Raw genomic sequence first — 24,364 nt, 5'->3', positions numbered from 1 at the left:
TTTTTAAAAATAAAAAATAAACATCCTGGTACTGGCACAGGAACAGGCGTGAAGACCAAGGAAATAGAATTGAAGACCCAGAAATGGCTGCCTAATATTTGATAAGGGAGCCAAAACAACAGGATAGGAGAAAGACAACCAACAAATGATGCTGGCAGAATTGACCATACACATGTAGAAAATTGAAGTTGAATCTTTACATATCACCTTGCACCAGAATCAACTCCCAACGGATCAAAGACCTCAACTGTAAGGTCAGATACCTGAAATATTACAGGAAGGAATAGAGGAAACATTAGGGCAGTTGGGCACAGGTTGAAAGTTTCTTTTTTTTTCTTCTTTCTTTCTTTTTTTTTTGTCGGCTGTGTGGCTTGAACTCTGAGCCTGGGTGCTCCCTCAGCTCTTCAGCTCAAGAGCTTGAGCTTGAGCTACCACTTGAGCCATGATGCTTCTAGTTTTTCTGGTGGTTAACTGGAAATAAAATTCTCACAGATTTTCCTGCCCAGGCTGGCTTTGAACTATAATCCTCCAATCTCAGCCTCCTGAGTAGCTAGGATTACAGGCATGAGCCACCAGCACCCAGCGAAATTTTCTTAATAAAGACCCAGAAACACAACAAATCAAATAAAGGCTAGATAAATGGGATTGCATTAAACTGCAGAGCTTCTGCACGGCAAAGGACATAGCTAGTCAAATGGAGATCCACAGATTAGGAGAAGATCTTCACTAGCCACACACAGACATGGGCCTCATATCACAAATATACTTAGAGCTCAAAAAATTAACCCTCCACAAACAAATCCTCAAAGAAACAATACTCCTAAAGACTTTAAAGAGGAAATATGAATGACCAATTGACACATGAGGAAGTGGTCAACATCTCAATACTCACAAGAGGCTATGTTGGAAATGAATGTACAACTTTGGAGGGAGGAGAGTTGGGGGAAAGGAAAGCAGGAGAAAAAAACTGTTTCACAAGAAATATACTCACCTTACTTATGTAACTGTAACCCCTCTTTACAATAAAATAAAATAACTTTTTTAAAAAACTGTATTATCATCCTTGACATTTTTTCTCCTTTTCTCCCCTCCCACACATTGCACTCACCATTTACTCAGTTCATTTGTGTGGTTAATTTTCCTTTCAATTAATCCATGTATTTTTGTCTTAAGTGCTACTATCTTAATTTATAGTCCTATTCTCTGTAACATAAATTACTGTATTAGCTTCTAACTGATCACTCTTTCTTTAGTTTTGCATTCCTCTAATGTCTCCACAGAGACATATCTTATACCATTTTTCATGATCTACTTCCTAATTACCTACTGGACTCAGGTTCTGCAATAAAACCCTATTGATTCAACCATATGTCTTACCTTTAGGTCTTTGTATATACATTCCCCATACATATTATTTCTGTTTGTTCTTCTTTCTGGCTAATTTTCACTTACCCTTTAGACCCAAAATTACATATCTTCCTTAAAGGAGTCACTAATACTTCAACTCTTATGTGTTCCCTGCATAGAAATTCCTACCCCACCGTATTTTAATTTGTTACTCACTACTTACTGTCTTCCTAGACTGTAAGTTCATGACAGCTCTTGGCACAGAACCTATGAATAGCTTAAGTGCTCAAAATATACTTGTTATGAGTAAAGGAGGAATTCTTTAACATATTTCCTGAAAACATTGGGTATGCATAAAATTGAAAAATCAGTACAAAATGACAGAGGATTTCCTATGTTCCCTCCTTCTAATAAAGTCCACAAAACAAATAGTATACAGAGACTATCTTCAAAAGGTACCAAAATAACAATGAAAAGGGTTTTTATCAAAAGAATATTCAATTAGCAAACATTTAAGGGTGGTTGATAGCAATAAAAATAAGGTAGTTTTGCCTTTGATTCAGTTATTTGAAAAAAATATCATTTAAGACAATTTTTGAGAAAGAAGTAGTCTAAAAGTACAATCTGAAACATTTTTCCCTCAAAGAAATGTGTTCTTTTTGTAAATTACACACTGCTTAATAAAAATTACTCCAAACTCAATTGTTTGAAACAATAAACATTTATTGCTCTTACTCTACAATTCATCAGCTGGCAATTCTACCTTGGTAGTTCACTCTCACAATTCTGTAACCATCTAGCAGATTAGCTAAGACAGCCTTACCCAGAATGACCGCTTGCATGCACATATATAGTGGATGCTTGACTCTTAAATGGTATAAATGACTATTAAGTGACTTTTATGTTAGGGACATGTCCAGCAGGCTAGCTCAAGCTCTTTCTCAAGTTGACTAGAGGAGGATCTATGAGCAAATATATATTAGACCTGTTAAGATTTAGCCTTGTAATTGATAAACCATTTCTTCAGCCACTTCTATTAAACATACAAAGCTAGCCCAGACTGATGAAGTAAGGAAATAAAACTTTACTTCTACAGTCATATTTGAAGGAACAGAAAAATAGAGAGCAAATAATCAAGGCCAGATTTTTTAAAATTACTTTCCTTACGTATTTGCTTAGCTCAGTACTTATTTGGCCCTTACCCATCCATTTAAAGTTTGAGTTTACGTTCAAGGGTAAGTAGTTACATTCAAGTATATATTATTAATAGTGGTGATTCTTATATAGCAATGAATTAAGTAATATTCAATATATTGTATACAGAGACACATTTTCTCAAAAGTTCCATGATATTCTCAAAAGTTCAGAGCCAGGAAGCAGTGCTCACACATGTAATTCTAGCAACTCAGGAGGCTGAGATCTGGAGAAACTCTATTTGAAGCTAGCCCAGATAGATCATCATCCCCAACTGATGGGGCTTTTTAAAAGCTAAGCTAGAGGTATGGTAGAGTGCCACAAACAAACAAGGCTTGAGCTCAACCCTTGATAGAAGAGAGAAGGAGGGATAACTTCCATGATCAGAACAAAAATTTACCACTGTATTGTGGTATTACCTAATTTCAATGAACGTATTCTGTGCATTTTGCATGTTATCAAGACCTGAGAAAGTTAATCGGATAACCCACTTTCTAAATGGTAAAATTTTCAATCAAAGTAAAGGCCCATCCAAAGTTAGATCTTTTTAACATGCAGGAAAAAAAAATGTATTTATATAATTGTAATACAACTGTATTTATTTAATTAGGAAATTACTTTTGCCTATCACCTAGACACAATTCTCTAAAATCTATAGTCTTGTTCTCAAGAAGTCAAGTGAGTAGGTGGGGCAGGAGTTCTTATTAACAAAGCACATAATCTGGCAACCAATTGGAAAGAAAATTAGATGAAAATGGAAAATGTATTTGCATGTAAAAATTGTTATTAGTGAAGCATTTTTCAGCAACCAAAGAGAACTGTGCTATGCTTGAATAGATAAATAGAAACCAGACTACATTACAGATAAGCTTAGAAGCATGCAGATCTTCAAATCCAAGTGATATTACTGGGTGCACTTGATCCTTGAACTATGTGGCCTAGTTTTGCTGGATGACCCTCTAATTTCTGAAAAGTGCTACAGGATCCTCTTGACAACGACCTGTCCTAACTCCAGTATGGGAACTCATAGCATTTCCGATGTGGATTTTAGAGACAAAGATAGAACACTGAGATCTGCCAAGGCTGAAAAGGGTATCACTTTCAAAGGTTAAAAAAAATCTTTTTTTTTTTTTCACTGATGACTACCCAATTACACAAGCTGGGCATGCTAACTGGGGGCAGTTAAAGGAATCTATAGACACAGACAAATTTGCCTATACAATACAGTGAAAAAGTTGGTGAGACAGAGCAGTAAGTTGCATCTTTGGGGACCTCCACATGGGAGTTGTTACTCAAACATAACAAATCACTTCACATAAAACAAACAATTTGGGGGCTGGGATGGTGGCTCAGTGATAAGAGTGCTTGCTTTGCATGCATGAGGCCCTGGGTTCGATTCCTCAGTACCACATAAGCAGAAAAAAGCCAGAAGTGACACTCTGGCTCAAGTGGTAGTACACTCGCCTTGAGCTGAAGAGCTTAGGGACAGCGCCCAAGCCCAGAGTTCAGCCCCTACGACTGACCAAAACAAACAGACAATTGGAACTTGATTATATTGTTATCACTTTTTATCATAACCTTATTATTTTGGGGGGGGGGACATTTTAGGGTTTGAATTCCGAGATTGGCACTGTCCCTGAGTTTTTCACTCAAAGCTAGTGGTCTACCACTTTGGGCTACAGCGCCACTTCTAGTTTTCTGGTGATTATTTGTAGATAAGGGTCTCACAAACTTTCCTGCCTGGACTAGCTTTGAACTGAGATCCTCAGATACCAGCCTCCTGAATAGCTAGAATGACAGGTATGAGCCACCAGCCCCCAGCCTCATAACCTGTTTTGTGATTTTTAAATAGAATGTTTTTTCATTTTCTTATTTTACATAAAAGCATTAAGTTAAAGACAATTTATTCTTAAAATACAGACAGAATAAATTTTGTAAAAAAGAAACCTATTCTTCCTGTAAGCTACTATAAAATACAGCACATGTGCCTATAATTAAGAATGCTCTTGACTCTATGGATGTAGGTTATATTTTTGTGTAGGTTATACTTTTGTCAACAATAAAAAAAATGGCAATGTGGTATCCATTTGTATGATGATACTCACTACTCATTTTCCACCTGTCCAGTCAATCTAGGCGCTGAACATCTGTTGTAAATAGCCACCAACAGCAAGATTCTAGCTCTCTTATTTATGCATAATTCAAAACTTATGTTTTGAGTCTTAAATCCACAGCAGAAACCTAAGGCAGAAATTCAAGAATGGAGTATCTGTTCAACCTGCGGGTTCTTTTAATAACTGTTAATGGCATATGCCACTGCTCATTACTAAGGGGGGTAAAAAAACAGCCAGTACAGTGACAGTTACAGTAAGAATAACTACTATCAACTTTTGGAGACCTCTAGTTCTGTCATCACTTTTCAAAAGAAGTCAGAAAAGCTTTACAGTGATGTTCCTTAAACGTTCTGTCAGAACTTTACTATGATAACTCACACTATCTTCACTACATGCACATTGCTGTTTTATACAATAACAGTCTTAAAATGATTCTACAGTTTTCTGCTGAACTAAATCCCAGGTAAACTGTAAGTGGATCTCTATGCTAAGAGAATCCTCCACACAACTGCCAACCTAAAAAATTATATTGCTTTACCACTCACTCTCAGCTCTAGTTAACTGAACAAAACTAGGCTAAATGTTTAAGTACATACTTGAGATTATTAATACACTTGTCAGACAATTAAGATGTACCAAGTGGCACATGTGAGTTTGTTCTAATGAATAAATAAGTATGGTCTGTAAAGAGTAATAATTGTGCACAAAAAAGAGAGTATGTCTAAGATTGAAAAAAGTTGCAGAGCTTATTTTAAAATACTTTAAACGTAATTCTATCATTACTATTATGTATCTGTTCCATGAAGAAAAACTTAAGCAAGGAAAATACAATGAAGCTCACTGTATCTAGTCCAACTTATAAGCAAAAGTAAAGAAACATTTGTCTCAATTTTTCAAAACAAAAAAGGTAGTCAAGAAAAGCATACTAAAAATAATAATTATTAGTATCCTTATTAAAGTACACAGTGCAAATAACTATTTTTTTTTACAACAGGAGAAAACTAAAAAGCTTAGTAATACATTACTACAATGATTTCCCCTTTATTTTTGTTAGTGTCAATTAGTGCTAAAAAGGCATTTATTCTGACATGTCCATAAATGCATATAATGTATTTTGATCAGTCTTAACCCCCTCCATCACTCTGTCTCATTTCCTCTCCCTCCCCTTTATCCGAACCAATTTCTTTTTTCTTTCTTCCTTTCTTCCTTTTTTTTTTTGCTGGTACTAGAATTTGAATTCAGGGTCCTGAGTTAGGCTGGCATGTTTGCTCACAGATGGCATTCTACTACTTAAACCACACCTCGGTCCAGCTGTTTTCAGACTCAGTACAATGGTAACAGTCTTTGGAATTTCCTGCACTGGCTTGCTTTGAACCTTGATCCTCTAGGTCTCAGCTGCCTAACTCGCTAGGCTACTCAGAATTTCCCTACCACATACACTCAAATAGTCCCATAATTATAAACACATTCTATATATTACTATATAGAATATACTATATACTACTATATATTACATTCTATATATTATTATATATTACTATAACTATTTAGTAAATAGAGTTCTTAATTTAATTATTTCACTCTCAATGCATCATTTTAAAATGCATCATTGAAAAAAAATTAAAAGACTATTTTTTTTGTTTTTGGTTTTTTTTTTTTTTGGTCCAGTCGTGGGCCTGAATTCTAGGCCTGGGCGCTGTCCCTCAGCTCAAGGCTAGTGCTCTACCACTTGAGCCACAGCGCCACTTCTGGCTTTTTTTTTTTCTTTTTGCTTATGTGGTGCTGGGGAATTGAACCCAGGGCCTCAGGCATGCAAGGCAAGCACTCTACCACTGAGCTACCTTCCCAGCCCGACTATGTTTTTTTTTAAACAAAAAAACTACATTAGTGGTTACCAGAACTGAGATAAAGGGAAATAAGAAATGACCACAAATGAATATGTGATTTGATTTTGAGCTGAAGAAAATGCTCTAAAAATTAGATACATGATTGTATACCTCAATGAATATACTAAATGGTGTGTATTAAACAGGGACATTTTATGGTATGTGAGTTAGATCTCATTCAATGTATTTAAAAAGCCAGAAACATAAACATTCCTGTTAACTATGTGAATTGATAAGGAGAAAACTATTCTGAGGCAATATGTTGAGCACACTGAAATCTTCTTTATAAACTGCATAATTATTTTCTAGAAAATTATCTAGCAAGGGATTAGCCAATCCATCTAAATATCCACACGCTTCTATGAATTTACTAAAACATAGAAATAACTGAATATTTTGACATCTTGAGGAATCAACTTTTTAAAAACAGGGCTTAGGGGCTGGGAAAGTGGCTGGCTCAGTGGTAGAGTGCTTGCCTCACATGCATGAGGCCCTGGGTTTGATTCCTCAGCACCACATAAATAGAAACAGTTGGAAGTGGTGCTATGGCTCAAGTGGTAGAGCGCTAGCCTTGAGCTAAAGAACTGAGGGACAGCGCCCAAGCCCAGAGTTCAAGCACCACAACGGACAAAAAAAAAAAAAACAAAAAAAGCTAAAAAAAAAAAACAAAAAACAGGGCTTAAATTCTACTGGGCTATGTATTATAAAGACACCTGTTTTCCTGAGAATTAACAGTTGTAAATCCAGATAATATAAGTAATTTCATATATCAATATCATGTGTAATAAAATAGATCTACTAGAGGTTCTTCTTTCATCAAGATAACAGACTAACAATAAACAACTACAGTTCATCTTCTTAAGATCAAAAGAACATGACTTTTGCAGCAAAATATGTATACTAGCTAAGCTATTTCACCAGGTCTGTTACTAATGAGACAAAAGCAGTCTTACATGAAGTAGAAAAAAGAAAACAATAATATAAATATGAACAAATTCTTTCAAAGATCTGATTTTTTTTAAGACAGTGAAATTGATTTGCAACTTTAAACTTTAATTTGATGGATGCAGAGAAATAGTTTTGAATGGTGTTGACAAACACAATAAAGTCTTTCCTAACTGTAAAATTATTGCAGATATTGAAGTTCACCAAAACTACAGCTATATCAGCAGTTTTTCATTATTATTACCTTATAATATCAGGGTCATTTGGGAGTAACAGGACATGAATAAAGGGCAAGGTGTTATCTGTCAAGTCATATAAAATGGCTCTGTTTGTAGTGGTTCTATTTCTAAAAGGCTAAAGCAAATACTTTTGTATTTAAATCTCAACTTTAAGTGTTACTACAAATGTCTGTGCATAAAAACAGGAACTACACTTAAGTTGAACTATTGGAAAATATCAAGTAACAGGAACAGAAACAAAAAATCTTTTCCAAACCATAATTCAGAAAGACTGCAATATATTAATTTTATCAGTTCTCATATAATCATAATATCAAAGGCAGTCTCATAATTAATCTTAAGAAATGAAGTGACAATTATTTTCTGTCTTCAGTCTAAAGAGCTCAGCTCCCTCCAAATCTAACTTGCCTACACGTGAGGGATAAGAAAATTAAGACTCAATGGGGCTGGGAAGGTGGCTCAGTGGTAGAGCCCTTGTCTTGCATGCATGAGGCCCTGGGTTCGATTCCTCAGCACCACATAAGCAAAAAGAAAAAAGCCAGAAGTGGCGCTGGGGCTCAAGTGGTAGAGCACTAGCATTGAGGTGAAGAGCTGAGGGACAGTGCCCAGGCCCAGAGTTCAGGCCCCAAGACCGGACCCAAAAAAAGAAAAAAGAAAAAAGAAAAGAAAATTAAGACTCAAAGACATCAATTAACTTGTAGATTTCAATTATTCTAATTTTTCTATAATGTCATTTTAAAGGACCAAGAAAACTCTCCACTTAACTCATAAAATTTAAACATTCATTTGGTAAAATAATGTAGACCTTTGGTTCATAAGCATTTTTTGCATATTAGACACAGAAAGATACTTGTTTTGCCCCTTCAAAAGTTTTTCCCCTATGATGTTTCCTTCATCTGTGCAATTCCATAAATTCACAGGTTATATTCCTTCCCTACTCTAGCACATATATGTAAATAAATAACTTAAAACTTAAGATCTTTACACTAAATCAACAAAGAGAAACTTTCTAGTTTATTACTGAAAAAGTAGTATGTCATAATATGAACTATAAGAAGGATTCTCCTCACCAAAGGATTAAGCTTTGCAAATACAATGAGACTGATTTTATAAAAATAACACTCATAATGATTTGGCCCCTTGCCAAGACCCTCCCCTACAGAAAATCCTGTCCTTACTGAAGAGAAAACAAAATTTAGTATCATGCCAACAAAACAGCTGCCAAAAGTGAATTCTTCCTGAATTTTAGAAAACTATCCTTCCTTTTCTCATCTAGGTGGTTAAGTCTGTTGTTGCCATGTTGTTATGATCATGAATCATCATAAATATATATTTTATACTATTTTATAAGTTTTATTAGAATCTTCATCTACATTAAATCTAAGAGAATTTTTTCATTTTTGTTTATTTTGGTTTGAGATAGAATCTCCCTATGTAGCCAAGCTAACTTTACTTTATGCAGTCCATGACTCTTACCTTGAATTACCCCTACCGCCAAAAGCTGGAAAGCAGAGCTGTGACTCAAGTAGTAGAATGCTATCCTTCAGTACAAAAACCCAGGGACGGCACTCAGGCATTCAGTTCAATCAAGCCTGAGAACTGACACAAAAAAACAAAACAAAACAAAACAAAAACAACGAAGACTTTCCTGCCCAATCTGGCTTCAAATTGTGATCCTCAGCTTTCAGGCTGCTAAGTAGCTAGGATTACATGAATGAGCCACCAGTGCCCAACAAGTCTATAGGACTCTTATCTCCAATTAAACATCCCCCACACCTAAACAGAAAAGCTGAAATGGAGTTGTGGCTCAAATGGTAGAAAGCAAGCCTTGAGCAAAAAAGGTTCAGGAACAGTGCCCAGACCCTAAGTTCAAGCTCAAGGACTGGCACCACACACAAAATTTTTTGTCACAATGTATTCATTTCACAATACATACTTAGTGAGGTATTTAATAAGGCATTCAGATATATCAGAAGAAAATACTTCTATTAAAGTTTGTCTAAGATTTGAAATTGAAGACTCATCATTGACTTGCACCTTTCACCCTTTGCTACAGTGCATCCCACAAGAAAGTAATGACTAGATTCCTACACAAAAAAAGCAGATGAGGCCGGGCGCTGGTGGCTTATGCCTGTAATCCCAGCTACTCAGAAGGCTGAGATCTGAGGATCTCGGTTCAAAGCCAGCTCGGGCAGGAAAGTCCATGAGATTCTTATCTCCAATAAACCACTAGAAAACCGGAAGTGGCGCTGTGGCTCAAGTGATAGAGCACTTGCCTTGAGCTGAAGAGTGCAGGGACAGCACCCAAGCCCAGAGTTCAAGCCCCACAACTAACGTAGAAAGAAAGAAAGAGAAAGAGAGAGAGAGAGAGATGGTATTTTACAGAGAACAAAATGGAGTGACAGACACATCAAATAATTTGCCGTTGAATCTCTCACTTATATAATTTATAAGAAACACAATCATTTCTCAGTATTTGTGAGATACTGTTTTGAACTCCTACCTCCAATGGATAATAAAATCTATAGGTACTCAATTTCCATATATAAAAATGGTATTATAAAATATTTAATAAAAATAGTAATTTTTACTGCTTCATTAAAGACAATCTTAAATAAACCTGATTGCTATTTTTCTGTTTAATTGCTTGCTTGCTTTTTGTTGTTGTCATTAACTATGAGCATGTAGCAGTGACCAAAATAGCAAGGTATCATTGCCTCGATATGGAACATATTTTATCTACTTTGCTCTGGCATGATAATACCAATGTCCATACAGTGAAAAATAGGCAAATGAGGGCTTAGTATTACTGTGAAAGTAATTTTGACCTTTCAGAGTAGCTCAAGGCTATCAGAGACCTCTAGGAATCAGTAGTTCACACTCTCAAAGTGCTAATGAGGCTGAGATCTCAGGATCATAGTTCAAAGTCAATCCAGGCAAGAAAGAAAGAGGAAAGATCTCATCTTCAATGAGCTATCTAAAAGCCAGAAATGAAGCTGTGGTTCAAGCAGTAAAGCACTACCCTTGAGCAAAAAAGCTCAGGGACAGCACCTAGGCCCTTAGTTCATGCCCCGAGCTGGTGTGTGAGCATATGCGCACACATGTACATACACACACACACACACACACACACACACACACACACACACACACACACACACACACCTTCGCATTATCTGAAGATTATATGAAATCTTTGAGGAATTTGTTGTATATCCTTTGTTACTTGATATCCAACCCACTGAGTGTAGAAAATAATTGATAACCTAGTTTCCTAAATCTAAAACAATGACAGAAGTGTTGTGAAAGCTGTTTATTCTGACATTAATTTGCTATTTGAGCTAGGGTAAGTTATTTCTCTTGGCATCCAATTTTTCTTTTTGTGGGGAAGGGGAAGAGGAGTGTGTGCCAGTATTGGGGCTATCATTTGGCTTTTTCTACTTAAGACTGACCTCAACTTTCAGCTTTTTGATAGTTAATTAAATATAAGTCTCATGGACTTTTCTTCCAGGTTGGCTTTGAACTATGGTCCTTACATCTCACCTAAAATTATAGGCATAAGCCACTGGCTCCCAGCCATTTTTCTCTATTAGTAGAACTAGGTTAAGCGTAGGGACTAGCTCGGTGATTCTCAGCTCATGGATCAGCAGTATGTGAATGGAACTTTGAGAACTCCACAGGCAGAAAATTTATTTTCCATGAAGATGCTAGAGAAAGTTTTCATGTAAATGTGATTTGCTACACCCTTCTCAAAATCTTTAACTTCTTCTAGCTGTCATTAGAATAAAATCCAAAAGATTTCTGTTGTAAGGTAATTTGATTTGAGAAACAGAGAAGCCACATCTTGAGAGGTCAAATTGGGAGTCTTTATTGGAAAGCCAGTGAATGCCGGCAGACTCCTGTCACAATTCCTGCAGCCCTGCAAATACATTTAACACTTTTAGAAAACTGAGCAATGAGAGCAGAGAGGACAGAAAGAGCAAGGAACAATACCAACAAACCAGATCAACCCCAATAGAGAGTTGAAGTAGGACACCATGTTGAACAGAGGAGAGCCAGGAGACAGAAGACACAGGATAGGAGTATGACTTAATGGTTTCTGAGCTGATAAGGGCCTAAATAGGGTCAGGTCAGGGGACAGGGTTATAGGGAGCTTGAGAGTTTCTGGCCCAAGATTGGCAGGTCTGGTAACCTATTGTCCAAGTCTCCATCCCTGTCTCCTGGAATTCAGGCACTCTCATTCAACTGGGAGGTGGTACTTCACCTTCCTCCACCATGAAGACAAGATGGCACTAGTTAAACCCAATATCTTATCATTAACCACATGGCCAAGACAGTGCCGGCTAGATCCAGTATCCCTATTTCAGCTCAACATGGTTTATAAGACCCCAGAAAATTCATCTCATTCTGCTGTCTCTGCTTTACTGTTACATTTCTCAAATTTCCTAAGAAAGGTCTTTCAGTGTGCTGCTTCCTATGTCAAGATGTCTCCGTAAGCATTATGCCTACCTTTAGTCCTCAACTCCACCCAAACCTGGGCCCCTCCCATTCCTGGAGTTCCCACCCTACAGCTGGCCCCTCCCTCTCTCCATCCAGACCCACCTGAACTCCCATCTACCTCACTTCCTACCCTCAGACTTTGCTACTACCTAGATAGCGGAGGCTGCCATGCGCTCTCGCTCTCCCTGGGGCAAATATGGCTCCTCTAATAAACCTTGTAATAATCTTTCTCCTGTGCCTCCCTGTCTCCGCGTGGTCCCCTGACATGGATGTGATGGATCCTTTCATCGATCATTTCAGACTCTACTTAATGATAATCACTAATTTTTCCATCTCAGCTTAAACATTATTTCCTTAGAGATTTTAATTGCTCTCCTGACTACTTTACTTCTGCCTCATAGTTTGTTCCTCCATAGTTCTTATACATTAATAATTACTTAATTATTCATGAGTGTTTTCAATGTCTTCTCATTCATTATAAATTTCATGAGAGTAAGAGCAATTTTAATATCTGTAAGGTCTAGTTGCACGTAGAGAGCTGTCAATAAAAATTTGCTGATTAATAAACAAAATGGTTTTCCAATGAATCAAAAAAATTAAGAAATCTAAAACTTTTCTATTTGCAAAAGATACATTATTCTCTAACAATCAATAACTCAATCAGTAGGTTATGAAAAATATTTCTAAAGTGAAGACTATTTGAGACACACAAATATTTTTCTTAATTTTGTGGCATACACAATGAATTCTTTACTGCATTCTACCCCCTTCCCCAATTCATTCACAGACCCCTCCTCCCTCCTACCCCCCTTGCAAGTAACCATATCCTAATACTTATTTTGTTAGGCTTTGACTTTAGTCTTTCTAAAGAACTACACTGTTTGAGTTTTCTACAGTCTATTATACTTCAGTTAATTCACTTGTAATCACTTGCATATCACCCAGTGTGTTTACTTACAGAGTTATAGGCACATTCTAGCTACCACAAATCTTCAACAAGATAAAAAAAATTTTTTTATTAAAATAAATTTTTAAAAATTAAGAGATTAAAAGTAACAAAAAAGTCATAATAGTCTATGTAACAAACTAAAACATGTAATAATTAACAATTCCTCCTACACTAATCAAACATCATAATTCAGACAAAACTTCAAAAATCTGTGGTTGAATTAACATTAAAAGATCAAAACAATGATGCTCACATACTGAAATACGGATACTGGGTTTAACTGACACCATCTTGGCAACACCGTAGATGATGGGGAATTTCCAAAACCTCTTAGAGGTGAAGTCTTAGGGTATGTCTGAATTCCTAGAAGTAGGGACAGAGACTTGGACAATAGGTTACTGGACCAGCCAGACCTGTACCATGAACTTGGAGAAATTCTTTGAACTTGAACTCTAGAGATCCCTGTGACCCTATCCCTTAGCCATGACCCTATTCAGCCTCCACCACCTCAGCTGCCATTTTGTGCTATATTTTGTATCTCCTGACTCTCCTCAGGTCAGCATGGCATCACTCTTCAACTTTGTTCTGCTCTTTCTTTACTACCCATATGGCTCAATTTTCTAACAGTATTAACTGTATTTGAGGACTCAAGTTTTGGGGGAACATACGTCCACTTGCAGTCGCTGGTTTTCTAATGAAGACTCCTGATTTGATCTCTGAAAATGTGGCTTCTCTGTATCAGACAATCAAATTCCCTTATAACAATATGAATTCAAATGGTAATATTTACAAGCCAAACACAATTGTAAACCCTAGTTGTACATTCTATTTATAAGTTTTGCTTGTTAAAAGAATTCGTTCTCATAGCTCTGCAATGGATTATTACTGTTATTGAGCATACAGACTTTGTTTTACCTATTCTGAAATTATCAATATATTACAAATAAAATAGAACTAACAGTAAACAATTTTATAAAGAAAGATCTTTTAAATTTTTACTATTGAACATATTACTGTAGTTTGGTGTTATATTCCTATACATGTATACATGTACTCATCAAATCAAGTCTTGAGAGGAAGAATCTCAGATTAACCACTTTATCACTAAATTAAAAACAGATCTATATCTTTCTTACATTCAAGCTTGTAATTTATCTACAGAATCTAAATCAAACTAATACTATATGCAGGTATTGAGCTTCTCATTATGCCAGAACGTGGGGAGGGAAAAAGAAGCTTTAAAATGTGTCTAAGTAACTGAGAATGGTGGTGTTTACTTGATGTTCTGGCTACTCTGTAGGCTGATGAAGGAAGATCACTTTAGCTTAATAGTGTGAGACTAGTTTGGATAATATAGTGAGACCTAACTTCCACCTGAAAAAGAGAAGGAAGAGAAGGAGGGAGAAGGAACGAAAGAAAGAAGGAAGGGAGGGAAGGGTGAGACCCTACCTAAAAGATAAAATATACAAACAAGAAAGCTTGGGACAAGGTTCAAGAGGTGGCACACATTCCTAACAAGCACAGAGGGTTACAAGGCTCAGTACCACCAATGAAAAACAAAAGGGAAAAGGGGGAATGCCTTATATTGTCAGTGTCATTTCAGTATAACCAGTAAATTTGGATAGGAAGCGTTTCAGGATTTAAGAACTATTACTAAATCCTAAATACTCTTCCAAGTTACTTGTTTAATCTAAAATTTTTATTTAAAAATACTTTTAAAATATATACAGTAGACCCCTGTTTTCCAAAGACAGATAGTTACAAGGAGACCATAATTAGAAAAGTCAAGCAGTCAAGAATGATCAGCATTTATAGAATTCAGTAGTGTAAGGTAAGATGGTTGATTCATTTTTCCCATAATACCACCCAACTTCTACTAAAGATATTCTACCTTTTAACAAATCTAAATTTTTCACTTTACCACCTCAATAAAGCACATTAATTTTCATCTTGCTTTTGGGAAGCATTATTTTCAAGAAATTAACAGCTGATAAAGAGCAGATCACATAATGACAAAAACAATTGATGATAACATAGGACTGACTCAGTTTCTCTACATCAACTGAGCTGTGTAATTAACAGAAATTAAAAATTTTTTGTTTTTGAAATTTCTTTTGATTTTAAAAAATTGACAGCTCTAGGCCAAACCATGTGCAATTAATATGCAAACAATGAGGACATACTTCTCATTTATTTATTTATTGCCAGTCCTGAGGCTTGAATTCAGGGCCGGACTCTGTACTTGTTAGGAATGTGTGCCACCTCTTGAACCATGGCCTCCAAGCCTTTTTGTTTGTATATTTTATTTTTTAGATAGAGTCTCACTCTTCTCTCTCCCTCTCTCTCTCTCTTTTTCTCTCCCTCTCTCTCTCTCTCTCTGTCTCGCTCACTCGCTCCCTCCCTTGCTTCTTTTTGCTCAAGGATAGCACTCTACCATTTGAGCCACAGGATCACTTTCAGTTTTTTCTTTCTTTCTTTTTTCTTTTTTTTTTTGGGGGGGTGGGGGGAGGTCCGGTCGTGGGGCCTGAACTCTGGGCCTGGGCGCTGTCCCTCAGCTCTTCAGCTCAAGGCTAGCACTCTACCACTTCAGCCACAGTGCCACTTCCGGCTTTTTTCTTTTTTCTTATGTGGTGTTGAGGAATCGAACCCAGGGCCTCTGGCTTGCAAGGCAAACACTCTACCACTGAGCCACCTTCCCAGCCCTACTTTCAGCTTTTTCTGTGTATGTGGTACTGAGGAATCAAACCCAGAGCTTCATATGTGCTAGGCAAGCACTCTACCACTAAGCCATTCCCAGATCACTATTTATCTATTTAAAGACACCACTCAACAAAAGTAAAATCAAAGATATTAACGTTTTTAAGTGTTAGTAGTTGTCACCAGTTATAGAAAGCAACCTTGAAGCATTGAAATAAAATACTGAACCTGGCACTGATGGCTCACCCCTGTAATCCTGGCTACTAAAAGACAAAGATCTGAAGATCATTCAAAGCCTGGGCAGAAAAGTCTGTGAGACTCTTATCCCCGTGAGGAGCTGTAGCTGAAGTGATAAGAGTGCTAGTTTTGAGAAAAAAAGCTCAGACAAGCCCTGAGCTCAAGCTCCAGGACTAGCACACACACATACACACACACACACTCACACACACATGCATGCATGCATGCATGCATGCACACAAATTCTGAAATGTTAACAATTAAATAAAAAGTTAAAAAGTTCTGTGGTAGACAATTTGCTCCAGGGAAGTTAGAATGAACTTGTGACTTTGAAATTATGTAATCATTTAATCACAATCAAAAAAAAAAAAGAACCTCGGGGAAGGGAGGGAGGGAGGGGATGGTAGGGGGAAAACAATGGAGGGGGTAACAATGTTCAAGAGGAAGTGTACTCATAACCTCACTCATGTAACTGTGACCCTCTGTATAGTAGCTTTACAATAAAAAAAAAAAAAAAAAAAAAAAAAAAAGTTAAAAAGTTATACTAGATATTGCAGGAAAATTAAACAGTACATTTTGTGTTAGCTTAAGAATATTACCAGGAAAAAAAACACATTGTGAATGTATAAGTATCTTACTTATTTGGTAGCCCAAACAGAAAAATACCCTTATCAGAATAATGAAGTATCAAGACAAGATTTAGTGTCCAAAGAAGATAGTAAAAATCTCTGTGCTAAGAAAAAGGTAATTATGGACTGGGAATGTGGCTTAGGGGATAGAGTATTTGCCAAACATGCATGAAGCCCTGGGTTCAATTCCTCAGTAGTACATAAACAGAGAAGGCCAGAAGTGGCACTGTGGCTCAAGTGGTAGAGTGTTAGCCTCAAGAAAAGAAGCTTGTTGGTATAATTTGTGGAGGGGAAGGGAAAAAGCAAATTGTTCAAATAGGGATACAGATGGACTCATTGCAACAATGAGATGTATAAGACATTATGTCGAAAAACGAACTTCACAACTTTGGCAGGGGAGGGGGAGGGATGGGAAGGGATGGGAAGGGGAAACAAAGGAGGATGCAATAACGCTTGATAAGAAATGCACTCATCACCTTGCTCATGTAATTGTAACCCCTCTGTACAGTATTTTCACAATTAAAAAAAATGCTCAAGCCTGGTGTCAGTGGCTCATGCCTGTAATCCTAGCTGCTCAGGAGGTGAGATCTGAAGATCGCAATTCAAAGCCAGCCAGGACGGGAAAGTCCATGAGACTCTTATCTCCAATAAACCACCAGGAAACTGGAAGTGGCTCTGTGGCTCAAGTGGTAGTGTGCTGGCCTTGAACTGGAGAGCTCAGGGATAACACCCAGGCCCAGAGTTCAAGCCCCACGACTGAGAAAAAAAGGAAAGAAAAGAAGCTCAGGGACAGTATCCCAGCTCTGAGTTCAAGCCCTAAGACAGGCAAAAAGAAAAAGAAAATCATATACTATATTAACTACATAGTCCTCCTTTTGTCCCAAATTTTATTTTATTTTATTTATTTATTTTTTTTACGGTCGTGGGGCCTGAACTCTGGGCCTGGGCGCTGTCCCTCAGCTCTTCAGCTCAAGGCTAGCACTCTACCATTTGAGCCACAGCGCCACTTCCGGCTTTTTTCTTTTTGCTTATGTGGGGCTGAGGAATCGAACCCAGGGCCTCGAGCATGCAAGGCAAGTGCTCTACCACTGAGCCACCTTCCCAGCCCCTGTCCCAAATTTTAAAATTTAGACTACTCCAGTTTCTTATTAGAAGCAGAAAAGTAAAAAAGTGAAGGTGGAACTTTTTTTTTCCCTCAGTCCTAGGGCTTGAACGTAGGGCCTGGGCACTATCCCTGAGCATCTTTTGCGCAAGGCTAGCACTCTTCCACTTGAGCCACAGTGCCACTTCTGGCTTTTTGTGTTTATGTGGTACTGAGGAATCAAACCCACAGCTTCGTGCATGCCAGGCAAGCACTCTGCCACTAAGGCACCTTCCCAGTCCCAGAACTGAGGTATTTCTGTCGATGGTCACACCAACAGCAACAAAAAGTAACAATTAACAGAAGTGGAAAAACCAAAAAGTAAAAATAGCAGTCAAGAACTCAAAAACCTATAAATAGGCCTACATATGTCAAGGCATTCTCAGGCATAGTATACCGCTTATAATCATTTATAAATTATGAAAATGTTAAATTATATTTAAAACACATAAATAATGGGGCAACTAATGTTTTAAAGTTTTCCCCAAACTACTTAAAGTGGAAGACAAAATTCCTTTGAATTGCAGAAATACATTTTTCTGAAATCCATTTGTGTGAGTCATCATTCCTTGCAGAATTTTACAATTATGTTTACAAATGTTATTGATTATAAAAGCCAAGTAAAAAAGTTTTTAAGTCTGCCTAACTGCCTTCCAGCAAATGCCTGTAAGATTACACATGTTCCACAAATGTTCAAATAAGGGATACTCATCAAGATGTGATAGAAACCTTCACATCTAAATGATTGAAAACTAGTGAACATTAACTATTAATAAAGTTTTACACATTTATTTCAGGTTAAAGTCTTAGAGATCCAATATTATCCTCTTTTATAGGCATCTAAAACTTGACGGTGCCAGAAGCTACTGGTAAAGTATCTAAGTTTTGGCTACAAACTACATGCTCTTCATGGCAAAGGAATAGCTAGCAAGATCAATAGAAAGCCCACAGATTGGAAGAAGATCTTCACTAGCCATACAACGGACAAGGTCTCATATGTAAAATATACCTAGAACTAAAAAAATTAAATTCCCCCACAACAAATCTTCAAAGAAACAACTGCCCAATAAATAAGTGGGCTAAAGACTTAAAGAGAAAAAAAAAAAAAAAAAAGACTTAAAGAGAAACTTCTCTGAAGAGGAAAGAAGGATGGCCAATAGACACATGAAGAAATGCTCAACCTCCCTAGCCATAAAAGAAATGCAAATCAAAACAACACTGAGATACCACTTCACCCCAGTTAGAATGGCTATAATCAAGAACTCTAATAACAACAGATGCTGGAGGGGATGCGGACAGAAGGGAACCTTACTTTGTTGGTGGGAGCTTAAACTTGTTGGAGGTTCCTCAAAAGACTCCACATAGAGCTCCCCTATGACCCAGCAATCCCACTTTTGGGCATTTACCCAAATGTTCACAAGCAAGATCATACTAAAGCTACCAGCACAACTATGTTTATTGCAGCATTATTTACCATAGCTAAGATATGGAACCAACCCTGTGCCCCTCAGTAGATGAATGGATCAAGAAAATGTGGTGTATATACACAACGGAATTTTCTGCCTCCATCAGAAAGAATGACATTGCCCCATTTGTTAGGAAATGGAAAGCCTTGGAAAAAATTATATTAAGTGAAGTAAGCCAGGCCCAAAGAAACATAGGTCCATGGTTTCCCTTATTTGCAATAACTAGTATATATCTGAGTCAAGCAGAAAAAGTCAGTTAAGTTGATGTTAGGGAAATGAACCCTAAGATACGTATTCAAATGTTTTCTTCTTTCATGCGATTATTTCTAACACATTTATAAGATTATTTCTTTGTTTCTTTGTATGTCCCTCCCTCATGGTATATCCCCTGCTTTCACTGTATTTGATGTTGTTATAATTTGTGGAGGGGAAGGAAAAAAACAAATCGTTTAAATAGGGATACAGGTGGACCCATTGCAACAACGAGATGTACAAGTCGTTATGTCGAAAACGAACTTTACAACTGTGGTGGTGGGGGGGGGAGGGTTGAGGGGAGGGGTGGAGGGAGGATGGGATCGGAAGGGGAAACAAAGGAGGAGGCTACAATGCTTGATAAGAAATGTACTCATTATCTTGCCCATGTAATTGTAACCCCTCTGTACAGTATTTTCACAATAAAAAAACTACATGCTCTTTCCATTACGACAGCAGAAAACCTGCTGAAAATTAAATGTATAATTCACTTTTGCAAGTCATAACCAAATTTTAAAATATCTGTAACTTACTGAATCCATTATCATAAAACATTAACTAATGATGATAAATTCCCAAAATGCACTCCTCAGAACACTATACCAAAACTGTTGCAGGCAATATCAGCTGCGGGGGGGGGGGGGGGGGGGGAAGGAGTTCTAAAGGAGTTCTATCAATATGTCTGGAAAATGCTTGTTCTTTTTGTTTAATATTTCTTCTCAGAATCTCTAAAATGGTTATTGTTGAAATTGTGACTCTCCATGGACATCTTAACAGATACTGAGTCTGAAGCACACAGAGAAAACCCTGCATGGAAAATCTAATATAGACAATCCCTGACCACTGAGTTCTGATCATCTAAACCAGTACTGACATGAAGACACTTAAAATACACTGAAGGAGCAAAGCACTAGTGGCTCACACCTGTAATCCTAGCTCCTTAGGTGGCTGAGACCTGAGGACTGCAGTTCAAAGCCAGCTGGGGCAGGAAAGTCCAAGAGACTCTTTTTTTGGGGGGTGGGGAGAGGGGTCCAGTCGTGGGGCCTGAACTCAGGGCCTGAGTGCTGTCCCTCAGCTCTTCAGCTCAAGGCTAGCACTCTACCACTTGAGCCACAGTGCCACTTCCGGCTTTTTTTCTTTTTGCTTATGTGGTGCTGGGGAATTGAACCCAGGGCCTCATGCATGCAAGGCAAGCACTCTACCTTGCCACCTTCCCAGCCCCTCCAAGAGACTCTTATCTCCAATCAGCCACGAAAGAGTGGGAAGGGGAGCTGTGGCTCAAATTGTAGAACATTAGCCTTGAGCAAAAAAAGCTTAGGGACAGAGCCTAGTCCCTGAGTTCTAGCCCCAGGGCCAGCATTAAAAAAAAGAAGAAGTGGCTGGGAAGGTGACTCAGTGGTAAGAGTGCTTGCCTTACATGCTTGAGGCCGTGTTCCTCAGCACTACATAAGCAGAAAAAGCCAGAAGTGTGGAGGGGGTTCAAGTGGTAGAGGGCTAGCCTTGAGATGAAGAGCTGAGGGACAGTGCCCAGGCTCAGAGTTCAGGCCCCATGACTAGCAAAAAAAAAAAAAAAAAGAAGAAGAAGAAGAAGAAAAAGAAAAGAAAGAGGAAAAAGAAAATACACTGAAGAAAAATACTTGACTAAATAGGCAAAACAAAACAAAAAACTAATTTTTATGATGCTTTTTCTATGCTTTCTATAAATCTTAAAAAAAAAAAAAAAGGTACTGGTGGGGAATGACATCCATACTAAACAATGTTAGGAACACCTATTCCCAACTTTTCAAATGGCACAATTACTACCAGCATCAGATATATGGTAACAGTCTGTCACTTCTGTATTTTCATTACCTACTTGTACAAAAATATTATATTTACTAGACTATAAGGTTACTTGCATTTCTCATTGTATTTCTCTCCTAATTATTACCTAATATCTTCTAAAAACAGAAACATTTGTCTTCATAATTTCTAAATAATTCAATAAAATCATGTTATCAGTTTAAAGTTACAAAATAAACCATCCTCAAAAGCATCTGCCAGTTACAAACAGTGCATAGTAAATCATCTCCCAAATTCAATGACTTTAAATAGACATAGCTGGGTGTAGTGATTTATACCTACAATCTCAGCATCTCAGAGACTTAGGGAAAAAATCAAGAGTTCAAGACCAACACTCACTACACAGTGAAACATTGTCAAAAAAAAAAACTAAACTAAACTAAGCAAATTTTATTTCTCATGAGTCTACTAGTCAACTGTTAGCTGTCTCACGCTATCTTACATGTCTGTGGTCAGTTCTGTGGCTCTGGACTGAACTATGTTACAAGCATAGGAGTGAGAGAATTATAAACTGGTCTAGGATAGCCTGAGCTGGGATAATTAAACTATTCTCTACTGGTATTTTATTCTGCAGAAGTGTTGTTAGAACTTGATTCAGATAGCAATACTATAGTTCCAGGGGAGTGGAAGTACACAGGAATTCATAAGAGGACTATATTCAGAACCACCACATCATTTTTGCCATATTGGGTTGGCCTAGACTTATGAGGTACAACTTCTGGCACTATTTCTTAACAGGAATAGCTACAGAGTCACATTTGCAAGACACATAGATATAAGGAAAGATAAATAATTGTAGACTTTTTTTTTTTTTTGGGTCAGTTGTGGGAATTGAACTCTGGGCCTGGGTGTTGTCCTTAGCTCTTCAACTCAAGTCGGATGCTCTACCACTTGAGCTAGGATTATAGGCATGAGCCACCAGCACCCAGCTTGTAGACACTTTTGTAATCAATGTGTTACATTAAAAATTTCTCAACTGCCAGGTGCTGGTGGGCTCACACCTGTAATCCTAGCTACTCAGGAGACTGAGATCTGAGGACTACGGTTCAAAGCCAGCCTGGGCAGGAAAGTCCATGAGACTCTAATCTCCAATTAACCACCAGAAAAGCGGAAGTGCATGCTGTGGCTCAAGTGATAGAGCACTCACCTTGAGCTGAAGAGCTGAGGGACTATATCCAGAGCCAGAGTTCAAGCCCCATGACAAAAAAATCCTCAACTGTCCTCAAAACATCCCTTTATTATTTTTTTGGTCCTTTCCCTCTTTTCTTCAAAGAAAATATGACGAAATAAAGGTCACTAGATATACGATTTTTGGTTTCTTGTCTATTTCCCAACACTCTCTTCCACTAGAATAGCAGTCCTATGATGGTAGAGATTTAGATCACTCAGTGAATACAGCACCTAATGTATATACTAATTTACTGTATAAACCAGGCACCTGGGCTGATCTTTTTGCAGCTAAGCCCATAACTAATACTTTAAGTCAAAGGCTAAGAAAAAGTAAAACTACAAGTTATCAGAATTTATTACTGGCAGGTTTCTCTAAGAGGTAATCTAATATTTATAATGGAACCAATGGTTAAAGTTAAATAAACCTCATGTAGAGCTAGGGATGAAAAAGCCTAACTTGTATAGTATGAAGAAAGAGAAATGGTACATATTTTCACTTCGGATGAAAATCAGTCTTTTTTTTTTTTTTTTGGTTGGTTGTGGGTCTTGAACTCTGGGCCTGGGTGCTGTCCCTCAGCTCTTCAGCTCAAGTTTAGCACTCTACCACTTGAGCCACAGCACCACTTCTGGTTTTCTGAGTGGTTTATTGGAGATAAGAATCTCATGGACTTTCCTGCCTGGGCTGGCTTTGAACCATGATCCTCAGATCTCAGCCTCCTGAGTAGCTAGGATTACAGGCGTGAGCCGCCAGTGCCTGGCTGAAAATCAGTTGGGTCTATTTACTAGCATGAACCTAATCCATTGTATAAACTCTACTTTAATGTATAACACTTCTCCTTTATGACAATTTACAACAATTCTCATTTTCACAATGTCCATATTTCAGTAAATATTACACTTCGAGCTAAAACCAAAGAATATACAAACACTACATAAACACTACATAAAAGCTAAAACCAAAGAATATATATAAACATATACATTCCTACTTTATGAACACCACTGTTACAAAAGAATGTTTTTTGTTTTTTTTTGGGGTCCAGTCATGGGGCCTAAACTCTGGGCCTGGGCGCTGTCCCTCAGCTCTTCAGCTCAAGGCTAGCGCTCCACCACTTGAGCCACAGCGCCACTTCCGGCTTTTTTCTTTTTGCTTATATGGTGCTGAGAAATCGAACCCAGGGCCTCATGCATGCAAGGCAAGCACTCTACCACTGAGCCACCTTCCCAGCCCTAAAAGAATGTTAAAAATACTAAAATATAATCAATGTATTAGATAAATTGTCAACAATACTCACGCATCATTTGAGCAAGTCATAAACTCTCCCTTAATTTTGGGATGCCATGAGCCAGTATGAAGCATTGCTGTGTGACCCTTAAAAAAAGAAAAACAAAGGGACAAAAGAGATTTTAAAAGGTTAAAAAAAAAAAAGGCAGGGGACCTGACTAGCAACTAATATTTAACATTTAAAAGCAAAACTTTTTAGTTATCTCAAAAACTAGTCATTTCAATTACAAACTAATTACTATTTTTATTCTACTTTAATATTATAAAATGCTTTACTTCACTTAGTTTAATTCATTTATATACTATTTCCTGCCCATAGAAGGAATCAACACAGTACTTAGCTGAAAAACACTATAACATCGATTACCTGACTTAGCAATGTGGGAAATAAGAGGGGAAATGACATGCTCTCAAAAGAAGGAAGGAAGGAAGGAAGGAAGGAAGAAAGGAAGGAGGGAGGGAGGGAGGGAG

The 24,364-nt window shown here is 37.5% G+C and overlaps 1 protein-coding gene across 2 annotated transcripts in view; it reads right to left on the bottom strand.

Annotated features, from left to right (window-relative positions):
* Nucleotides 1-24,364, bottom strand: part of Wdr70 (WD repeat domain 70) — a 220,470-nt gene that overhangs the window by 126,848 nt on the left and 69,258 nt on the right. For both annotated transcript variants that reach the window (XM_042690611.1, XM_042690612.1), the window contains one exon: nt 23,904-23,980. In XM_042690611.1, the coding sequence (XP_042546545.1) occupies nt 23,904-23,980 (77 nt within the window). The remainder of the gene's footprint in view (nt 1-23,903; nt 23,981-24,364) is intronic.

Source organism: Dipodomys spectabilis, unplaced genomic scaffold (genome assembly GCF_019054845.1).
Source record: "Dipodomys spectabilis isolate Male_0828 unplaced genomic scaffold, ASM1905484v1 ptg000138l, whole genome shotgun sequence".
NCBI lineage: Eukaryota > Metazoa > Chordata > Mammalia > Rodentia > Heteromyidae > Dipodomys > Dipodomys spectabilis.
This window is presented reverse-complemented; position numbering and strand designations above follow the sequence as displayed.